Source organism: Drosophila mojavensis, unplaced genomic scaffold, assembly GCF_018153725.1.
Source record: "Drosophila mojavensis isolate 15081-1352.22 unplaced genomic scaffold, ASM1815372v1 contig_151, whole genome shotgun sequence".
In the NCBI taxonomy this organism is placed as follows: domain Eukaryota; kingdom Metazoa; phylum Arthropoda; class Insecta; order Diptera; family Drosophilidae; genus Drosophila; species Drosophila mojavensis.
Window position 1 is genome coordinate 132,067 of NW_025318684.1, and position 11,499 is coordinate 143,565.

The following is an 11,499-nucleotide window of genomic DNA, read 5'->3' on the forward strand; positions in this document are numbered from 1 at the left end:
TTTTCGATAATTTATCCGATAACTTTTTTATCGAGAACAATCGAAAATTCGGAATTGTTTTTTCAGCCTAATTTGAACATTTTTAGACCTGGAGTCTTCAAATTTGCGTTGTATATAAAGTTAATCGATACAAAGATTTTGTAATTTACAGATTTTGGATACCACGCCCCCTTTCCCCCCAATTAAAAAAAAACGCATTTCAAGTACTAGACTTGTGCTTTGGAATGTACACACATATTCATCATATGATTACACTCTTAAAGTTTCATTAAGATCTTTTGTCTACAAAAGAAATTATTCAACAAATAAATTCTCATAATATTGCCCACACTGCAGCGCAGCCCAAGCGCAGTCGCTGCTTACTGCGCAGTTAGCAGAGCGCAGGCTTATGCGTGCGTGTGGATGCATGTGTATGTATGTGTGCATAAAAATGCAGAATGATTAGAATATAAGCTTAGAGGGTTCAGGGTATCTCCTAGTCGAGCAGTCTCGACTAGAGCCTTCTTACTTGTTTTCACATATTTTTAGGGCTAGCATTCAAACTTTACAGTTAGGGTACCGTTATCTCGTTCTAAGAACTGACCAAAAATGAGGTGTCTACGCCCAGTAGGAGCGTGGCAAATCGGGAAAAACTGTATTTTCTACAGTGTTAGAGCGAAACTTAACTACTAAATGGCTGAGGTGTGAATGATTATTCCGCAGTCGGTAAAGCCCGACTGCAACGTTCTTACTTGTTTTTCAATGTTTTGTTGTCGTGTATTTTAGCTAAAAAGTAAAAAAATTGTTGGTGTTTCGTGGAGTATAACTTACAAAAAGAGAAAAGTAGTGATGAAGTTTAATTGCCTCTATTATTAAAGACTATTAACCGTTTTTGCTCCAGCCCGAAAAAATAACAGTTTTCTAGTAAAATATGAGTTTCAGCGCTGAGAATTTCTAGACGTATGGTCAAGAAAAATCGCTAAATAGAGCTAAAAAAATTGTTATCGTTGAGAAAATTAATAACAATATGGAAGAACGTGTGAAAAACATTATTTCTGCTCATGTTGTTCAATTTATTTTACAAGACAAGAAGAACATGCTATTTGTTATCTCCTCTGAGCTTTATATAAATAGTGACAAAGTTAGGGCGTTCAGTGCTCAAATATTGAAATAGACATGAATAGCTATACTTGGTAACCCATGTCCCAACTGTGCACATAGTTTTGGTCAATGGATACCAGTTAATGGTTAGCTACTAGTATTCCTGAGGATATCCAACCGAAGCTCTGAACAAAATTTATACACATTATAAAAGCTCTCATGTCCGAAAGAGCAGCATATTAAACAACATCACGGATGTTTTTCCAAAGGTTACTAGACTTATCTGATCCACTGTTGCTGTCTTTGTCTTCAAAAAAGACAACGCTCTTCAAAATAATTAAATTTTAACAAAAATAGAAATTCTATAGAAACATCGCTTTAAAAATGTAGGAGATATAATTTTAATTTTATAACTGATTTTTGATAAGGCTTTTAATCGATAAAAAAAATAACGGAATGAGATATAAAGACGATTATACGATTATACATATCCATATCGGAGCTGTCAAATTCCAGTAGGCTTGATAACAGTGACAGTTTTCGATCCTGGTAGGTACTGTTAGATTTGTTTGTCTTAAACATTAATTTGTGTAAATTATTTATTAAGTTAAATATTTTTTCTACAGTTTAACAAACGATTGTTTTAAGTGATTTTGTGCGAGTGCATATTCAGTATTACTGTTAATAACAAGTAAGAAAGCTCTAGTCGAGACTGCTCGACTACGAGATCCCCTGAACCCTTGGAGTAATAGGTATTTCAATTATTTCAGCTTACACAAGAAACACGCACGCACGCACACACACACACGCATACATACACACACACGCATACACACACACAAACACACACACATACACACACAAGCACCCACGCATAAACACGCATGGGCTGCATAACTTTTTTTGTGGACATACGATCTTTATGAAACTTTTAAATTATGATTTCAACATGGATATTCATGTATTTGCCAAAGCACTTTGTAAAGTCACATTGCCATTAGTGGTCCCGCCACCACAGCCATTGCGTTCCTTGCTTTATGGCGAAACCCTAGAATCACGACATTTTCTAGCGAACACTCAAAAATACAATGCCTGTTTCAAATGGACTTCATTTACGTGAAAAATTTTATTTTCTATGATTGTAAAAAAAAAAAAAAAAAAAAAAAAAAAATTGGAATAATGTAGTTTGTTAGATTTTTGTTAAAAGTGTAAATCTAACTATAACTATGACTTTGAATTTAAAGATTCAAGGCCAGATTTGCCATCGCATTGGATTGCAACCTATTGAAGATGCACAGCACAAATTCTTGCAAATGTACTTCATGGGCAATATTGAAGAACAACTTAACCAGCGTCAAGGGATAAACACAGCTACGAAAGGAGCAATTCTCCAAGATTTTCAGCAAATGCTTCATGAACATCATGCCATGGTCAAGCTGCTCAAGACTGCTTTAGAGCGCATGCCAAGAGATGACTATAAAGTAGTAATCAGAGCAGATAAAAGACCAGCTGGAACACATGAACGCACATTTAATGCTCCAACAATCGATGAAGTGACAATCTTGATTGTTGGTGAAAGCTTGGAAGCACGCGATATTGTGCTTGCACGACGCAATACTGGGCAACTACAAAGAATATATGAAACGCACCGTTCATATGACGCGTTACAATACCCACTGATGTTTTGGCAAGGAGACGATGGATATCACTTTAATATCAAAATGATTAATCCATTGAATGGTAAGATCAATATCATTGTTTGTATTTTAACTTGATATACATTTTATTCTGTTTGCTTTTGGTACACAAAAAAAGTTACCACTCTTAATTTAGTAGAGAGTAGCCTATTAGGAGGTTCTAAAATACAATTTTTACTGTATTTTTTTAAGGTGAGGTTAGTTCGATGAATTATTACGCATATCGTTTGATGATTCGTGAAAATTCTGACAATTATTTGTTGCGATTTCGTCGACTGCTTAAACAATACTGCGTTGACATGTACGTTAAAATCGAACCGTTTGAATCAAGCTAAATTTCGTTCGGATGAGTATATTTATTTACGCGATGCAATAAGCACAGAAGGAGATTCAGAAAATTATGGTCAATTGACATTTTACCAGCGACATACACAGGTAGCCCGCGTCATATGCATAAATATGCGCAAGATGCAATGACATATGCTCGTCATTATGGTCGGCCAGATCTATTTATTACATTTACATGTAATCCGAAATGGATGGAAATTATTCAATTGCTGCTTTCCGCACGGGTTTTTAAGCGAAAAATTCGGTCATAATTACATTGTTAAGCGGTACGAACTTCGCCGGGTCAACTACATAGATAGTATTCTTGAGAGAAGAATGATGGGAATATAATTTTTCGTGGGAAGTCGTGGATCTTTCTTGGGAATTCGTGGATCTGTAATCGTCTAGTACCGTAATCAACAAGTTTACTATATTACAATACTTACGTTAATCATTTTTCTACGGAGCTATTTTAGATGTATACAGTATAGAAGTGGAACACATACCTATGATTAATAAAAACACAAATTATATTCGAAAAATTTTATTATATAACCTTTTAGTAATACATATATTATATTTTGTATATATTTGTTATATAAAGTTATGTTTTTAATCGACATTAGAATTTATATGTGTTATATTTAATTATTTGTTTAAAATTAATGTCGATTAAAATAGATCTATGAAATGTAATATTATATATATATATATATATATATATATATATATATATATATATATATATATATATATATATATAGAAATAAATTATATATATATATATATATATATATATATATATATATATATATATATATATATATATATATATATATATATATATATATAATTTATTTCTTACGAACACAATATGGATATTTCACTATTGGCATATATATAAATATTTCTTTGCTCTGTTTTTTCCCCTATATGTATATATTTTATATATATCATTATATTTTGTATATTATATATATATATATATATATATATATATATATATATATATATACTTTTTTTTAGTTTTATAAGTTTAATTAGAAACATTTATAAAATATTCGTTGTAAATACTTTAACCACCATCTACAAATTAGATGTAAAAGCTTACATCATCTGTAAAAAAATATTTCCACGCGACGAAGTATGCATGTAGTGCAAACGTTATTTATTTCTCCTTTTTTTTTGTCATTTATACGAACTGCAATAAAATATTCCTATATATGTAATTATAAATGTGCGCGTGCAACTATTGAAACAATCATTTTTATCATCAATTATATAATGCAGCAGAGAATCAAATGAAATGTAAATGTGTAAATTTTCGAATACTTTTTTGTGTAATGAATAGTACTTATAGGTTATCAAAAAAAAAAAAAAAAAAAACATAAATAAATTGAGTATTCCAGGATAATTTGCCAGCTAGATATTTTTAACAAGGTATTGTTTGGAAGTTTATTGGATGATTAGGTGTACCCGTGCCATATATTAAAAAGACTTTATGAGTTAAGTCGTTAACATAAAGAAGTATTGCACGGAGTATCTAGCTTCAAATAAAATGTTTCTATGCTAGAATCCTTTAGGAAGTTGGGAATGAATATTTATAAAATGATGTGTGTGTAAGTAGAGCTTCATTATAAAAGAATACTTAATTTATTAATATTTTTGTCTTCTTTCATAACGTTTGTTAGTTAATTGTTTAAAATATACGTTTTTAGTACCATTACATAAATTGGTACTAAAATGGTATATTTCCACCATATATATATAAAATACATAATATTATTTAATGTGTATATATGCATTATTTGGTATTGAATAAGTTTTTAATATTCAATATTTTGCGCTTTTAGTCTCACTCATATTTATCGTAATTCTAAAATTTCAATTTATAAAATATAATAATAAATTCAAGCTTCATTATAAAAGAATCAGTAAGAAAGTTCTAGCCGAGGGTAGGAGACCCCGAATCCGGTGTGCTCTAAATTAAATTTACTTCACAGTTTGAATGTCTCATGAAATCATAAAACAATCAATTAAATATTTAAATAGCATATTAAAAAAAATATCATACAAAATAATAATAAATAAATAATAAATTAACATATAAAAGTAATATAATTCAATAGACATTCTTGGAATGTGCCAAAATATACGTGTTTATATACATGCGTGTATACTTCCGAGAAAACTCTTTTGCGTTACTCATGTCTGCTTGCACGTGTATAGATAATAGCTTTGTTTTGATTAATACATTTTAGCGGAATTTAATTATCTTTTGAGCATATGATCTAAATATATTTGACATTTCATAAAAAATTCAAAGTCCATCACAATTAGAGGGTAAAATTTGGGACCGGTGTCCAAAATATAAGAAAAATACAAAATCGATATTTCAAATTTGGAGACTGTAACTTTAACTCTAACTGCCAGATAGAAATTTTTGGTTTAATGTTTTATATAATTAAACTAAAAACTATACAAGGACTTAAATAGCAAGTCTCGACTCAGCTCTTTCCCTGATCTGGAATATATATGATTTATAGTGTCTGCCATTCCTCCTCCTCCCTCTGCCTGTTACATACACTTTAACAATGGGCTTAGGGTAAAAATCAAAACGGAATGAAGAATTAAATCTCATCAATTATATACAATACATGTATTGTAATATGATATTCGCAATAGATCTCTAGACGATAACTATTTTAAATTAAGTCAAAACAAAACTAAAATCAATATATAAAAAGGAACGTAAATTTTAGCGCGAGATACTTTTAATATTATTGGCTAATAAATATATAAGTCTTTTTATTCACAATTACATATTATAGGCTATCATAAATATATATATATATATATATATATATATATATATATATATATATATATATATATATATATATATATATATATATATATATATATATATATATATATATATATATATATATAAATATATATATATATATGCATACGTATTTCTTATATATTTTCTATGAGTTTAAATATTAATACAACTTACATTATTTGGATTGAAATTTAGAAAAGTTCGTATATATGCATGTACCTAATGTATTACCGCCTATTTATCAGTCAACTTAATTAGCAACTTGATTAGCATTATGCATATTGTATATGTAGTGTAAACAGTATATAGGGGCATGGATTATGCGTATATGTGCAGTATATTATGATTAAAAGCTACATTTGTATTTTGCCTTTCAAAACCAATATACGACATAGTTTACTAATTTTGAAAATCTAAAAATATTGGATTTTTTAAATTGATCTTACATACTATTTCACATATCTGAAAGTGTTAAAAATGGTTATATATGTCATATATCTATTTCTATTTGTTTTTGTATTGGTATTTATTTTTATACTCGTTTACGAAAGTGAAATGTGTATATTGGTTTTGTGCAATGTCCGTCTTGCTGGCTGTCCGTCTGTCCGTATGAACGCAGTTTATTTCGGCGCTATTTAAGCTAGAGACTTTAAATTTGGAGCACATTTATTTATTTAAAAAAAGCATTTTCCGATATACCAGAAATCATATTAGCTGAAAAACTAGAAAGCTGACATTTGGAATGTAGATCCGCGTCGACCACCCAAGATCAACAAGCTATAGTGGATATATGTATCTACGCTTACTAGGGGCGTGGCAAATCGGACCTGAAGATATAGTGATTTTTCAAATTCTGCTATATTTTGGGCATATTTTGTATATATACGCATAGCTCTAAAGAGCTATGGTGGATATATCTCCGCCCGCAAGGGCCGTGGCAAACCGCAAAAGTTTAAATCTCCTAGAGTTTAAGAGCTAGAATCAAATCAAATTTGGAGGGTTGAGTTACTAGTAATTTTAGCTATTAAATTGCTGATGGGATGTGAATGAGTACTCTGCAGTTGGTAACGCCTGACTGCAACGTTCTTACTTGTTTAATGTATATATTCCATATATATATATTAACATTTCTATATATAAGTTAGGAAACTCTTATATATATATATATATATATATATATATATATATATATATATATATATATATATATATATATATATGGTTTCATAACTTTAATACGGAATTTTTAAATGCGTTCCAATACTAGTGCGATATCGGATTTGATAGGAATCCTCTAATTTTCTTTAAATTATGATCCCGAAATAAAAGTGAATTCATTGAAAGTCTTTCTTTTTAAAATACATAATATTTTCTGTTGCATCTCCATTTCACTTACAAATTATATAAGTAAAAGCTATTAATGAAATCGATGTAGCCTCCCATGACCTTTATAATCTATTAGATGAACAGGTGCTTATTTACCTTTGCGCAGCCCTCAAATTAGAAAGGTGTTCTTTATTTTAGATTTTGACGTAGTTTTGATTATTGTTGAAATAATACTAAATATTACATACAGCTCTCTCGAAATCATTTATGCTAAAATACGCATGGCATGGTAAACAATTGAGTGACATACGGGACAAATGGATTCTATTGAGACACAAATTTGATTGGCACAGTCCATACAAAACATATTGTGACCACAGGGAACTAGAGCGGTCGTCACTTCTCTCTCATTGCATACAAAACATTCACGATGTAATTTATCTGAACTATTCTTCAATACGTTCCGCTGATTATGATGTTGCAATAATGAAGAACCGTTTTCGGTGCATGGTTCCTTATTGGTGCTGTTGCCTGAAATTTTCTGACTAATGTTTAGGCTGTGCTCCCCTAGCAGCGAGTCCGTTGGACTAATTGAGGCCGTGGGCGAGCAATGGGATGCCGCTGTAGTTGTTGTGGTTGATGGAAGATTCCAAATGCTGGGAGAGTCTCCAATGCCCTCATCAACGTCAATTGCATCATTCAATTTTTTCCATATATTCAACAGCTCTGGAGGAGTATTAACGCTGTTAGTACTATTGGCGCTGTTGTTTGTGCTTTTAGTTGATGCAGTCGAGGAGGCAGATGAGCATGAACGCGTTAATATGTTAGTTGAGATTGATTGACAAGAGCCAGATGAAATATTTGCAGAGGCGGACGTGGGTGGACAGAATGACAACGATTTGGTATTATTACTGTTGGTGTTGGTATTGGCACTGGCATTTGCACTGGTATTGGTGTTGGCGCTATTGGCAATGACATTGGCATTTGCATTTAGACTAGCATTGATATTGGTATTTGTATTGCGGAATAATGAATTGGATTTTGAGGCCTGCGCGTTATGGTCAATTACAGTGCTCGATAGTGTCAGTGTTAAGTTTCTGTCCGTTGTTGTTGTTGAAGTTACATTAGGTGTGAGATCTACTATATCAGAAGTTTGAAAACATTTCGTTAAATTATGCACTGGCATGATAGAATTGGCAGTGCTCGAACTTGAAATATTATCAATGACACTATGAGAGTTGTCTACGTAATTAATGCTGGGTGCAATATCGCTTGTATAGATTGATGACAAGATATCTGAGTTAAGATCGTCATTTAGTATCTGGCTGAGCGTATTAATCGTGTGCAGAGTAGCGTATTCGTGTGACTCTAAGGTTTCCGTACCACTTTCACTGCCATGAGCGCTATTGCCCGTACGTAGGGCTATATGAGCCTCGATTTGTTTGCGTGCGGTCTCCACATTTTCGGGTAGTCCAGTTACCTCGAATATGGGTTCTTTTTCACGAGACGGGGTGACAATGTATGTTTGTGTTTCTTGTTGTATGTGCTTAATGGTGGCACCTTTCGGCCCAACAACTAGGCCCACGACTCTGTAAGGTACACGCACCTGAATTGTGATTTGGCCGGGCAAGCAGGGCGGCCCAGACTGCGCCCTAGCAACAATGCCCACAGCCAATGAACCCGATTTGCCACTTCCACTTATCCCGCTGTTCGATCCGTCTATTGATGGTTTCCGTGAGGCTCGAATTAAGCTGAAGTGATCAGCAGCTGAAAGTATTTCGCGTTTGGCCTTGTTTACATCTTCTTTGCGTCCTGTTACAACGAATACTGGCTCCTCTCCACGCACTGGAGTCTTGATGTAGGTATTTGTTTTTGCTCTTAAAGCTTTTATCTTGCACCCTAAAAAATAATTTAAAAAAAAAATCATTATAGCAGTGTGTATTAGGCTTTATATAATTGCTTAAATTTATTTGTTTATCTATATTAACCATAATCTAATTTGCATAAACCATTAGTTTAACCCATAGAATATGATTCAATTTTGTAACCAAGAATCAGACTATATTTCTAACATCTTTGAAGCTTTTTCTGAGCCTTCGACGCCAAAGCGGATCAATTCCTGTTTCATCATAAACTATGATGAAATTTTAGGAAAATAATGAATTAATGATAATGTACATTTTAGGAACATACTGAATTAATCCAGTCAGTCAGTCAATGCAGTTAGTCCCAGGAAGACAAGTTTAATTAATATAGTGGGCAATATGTATGCCGGTTCCTTACCTTGGCGTCCCACGATTTCAGCAACATGTTCGGAACTGGGAACTGGAACACATTCGGTCATATTTTGTGACTTCTTTGATCTTTCTTCCAGGCCAACGGAGGGCATTAAAAGCCCAGATGCAGTCGTCGGTGGTAGCGGTAGATTGTTCATGGGCCCAACATCGGTCCTGTTGAATGCGCCAGACACCACATTAATGTCGCCGATATCATAATCACTCTGTGCGAGTATTGGCTGAGCATAACTATTATTTTGATTACTCTCATTGAGGCCCACCAAGGAGAGCTCCAATGCCAACTGCAATGTTCGCGGGTCTTCAGGCAATGGAATCGTGTGCACCTTTTGCTGCTCAATCATTTGATTGCGTGCGTGAGTCTGATTGAGTTTGTGAATTGAGTCTGTCATGTTAATATCATTAAGTATTTGAGGTGTAATTTGTATGGCCGCAGAAGCATTAGCAGACATTATTAGCGAACAATTATTAGTAACTGGAGATGTAAAGGTACTATCTTTGTGTGCGAATAATGTATAAATTAAGACCGCCTGCGGCACCGTTAACGACGAGGAAAATTAACTATTACAGTCCCAAATCACAACTTCCCGCTCACTCGATGATATTGCCGATGAAGTTTATTATTAATATTTATATTAGATGTCGGGTCGACTAGGCTATAGCCATCATTGATGAACTCACTTCGGTATATCAATTTGTCTCTGATACGATATGCGATTAAAATATCTCATTATATTTGATATTTAAATGTTTCTTTCTGAATTATTATGATTTTATCTGCACGAAACGGGAATTTTATAAGCAACGGTAAATAAACGCCAGCACTCGTGCATTCATGATGTAATTTATGCATTTTATGTATATATGTTAATACTTTAGATGTGCATTAACTTGTATATTTGTCGCGAGTGATGAATGGAATTTATCAATGATTAGGCATTGTTTCCGCAGAAGTTGAATTCCCTTTTCTGCAATAGACAGAAATACTGAATTGCATTTGGTATACATACACGCATACTATTCTGTGTCGGTGTTTTACTTTGTATGGGTATAGGCATGTCATTCGTGCATACACACACACACACATATATATATATATATATATATATATATATATATATATATATATATATGTATATATCTGCATCTAAGTTGTACATGTATTTCGAATTTAATTGTAATTTAATCACACTTAATCCTATGAAAAACACCCAAAAATGATTTAACTATTCACTATTAGGAGTTCAGCCGTTTTACTGTTTAAGCCGCGTTGCTCACGCAACGCACATATAGATATTCTTATTAAAATATATACACATATGTACATACAAATGTATATGTAGTTACGAATATGTTCGAGCCGTACAAACTTACGTTCTCTTTTGGACGGAACAACCCCTAACTAACATTAGGCCTGCGTGTCACTCACCCTATAACCGCTCTCAGCTCTAGCGCTCGCATCCTTACTAAAATGTATGTGTACATAATTTACAAAATTAGAAAATAACACCTAAGTAATCTTTTTACAGAAACATTCGTTTTAGTTTCGATTCTCATCCGGAAAATATCGAATGCAGTAAAATGAATTTCTCTATCTTAAGGGTTGGGAACTGTATGATAGCACGCACACATATCAATACTGACTCGTACACACATGCACATGCATCGTATCTGCATACATATACAGTAGGATCTCAGCCACGCCTCGAATGGGATATAAAATTCACAAACAAGTTAGACAGCACTATTTATAAATGAGCAAATTTTATTGTTTTTAATTAACAACAAACCAAACTGAAATTTTAAGGTTCGGGTCTTTTTTTAACGCTTTTATCAAATATAATTTAATCTGCTATTTTTTTTTGCCGGCTACAAAGTAAATTTTTGCCGGCTCCACAAATTAACATATATGTAATTTGAACATGTA

The 11,499-nt window shown here is 32.6% G+C and overlaps 1 protein-coding gene across 7 annotated transcripts; it reads right to left on the minus strand.

The window, feature by feature from the left end:
- Nucleotides 1–7,160: 7,160 nt before the first annotated feature.
- Nucleotides 7,161–11,499, minus strand: LOC6585772 (RNA-binding E3 ubiquitin-protein ligase MEX3C). Of its 7 annotated transcripts, none has more exons than XM_044007074.1 (4): nucleotides 11,217–11,499; nucleotides 11,002–11,038; nucleotides 9,562–9,728; nucleotides 7,161–9,177 (listed from the first exon to the last, which is right to left on the minus strand). In XM_044007074.1, the coding sequence occupies exons 1-4, from the start codon at nucleotides 11,251–11,253 to the stop codon at nucleotides 7,544–7,546; spliced, it is 1,875 nt and encodes a 624-aa protein (XP_043863009.1). In that variant the 5' UTR covers nucleotides 11,254–11,499; the 3' UTR covers nucleotides 7,161–7,543. The 7 variants fall into 7 exon arrangements, with proteins under 7 accessions (XP_043863009.1, XP_043863007.1, XP_043863008.1 ...); XM_044007072.1 differs by having other exon boundaries at nucleotides 11,201–11,219; XM_044007073.1 differs by lacking the exons at nucleotides 11,002–11,038; nucleotides 11,217–11,499 and adding exons at nucleotides 10,583–10,663; nucleotides 10,714–10,928.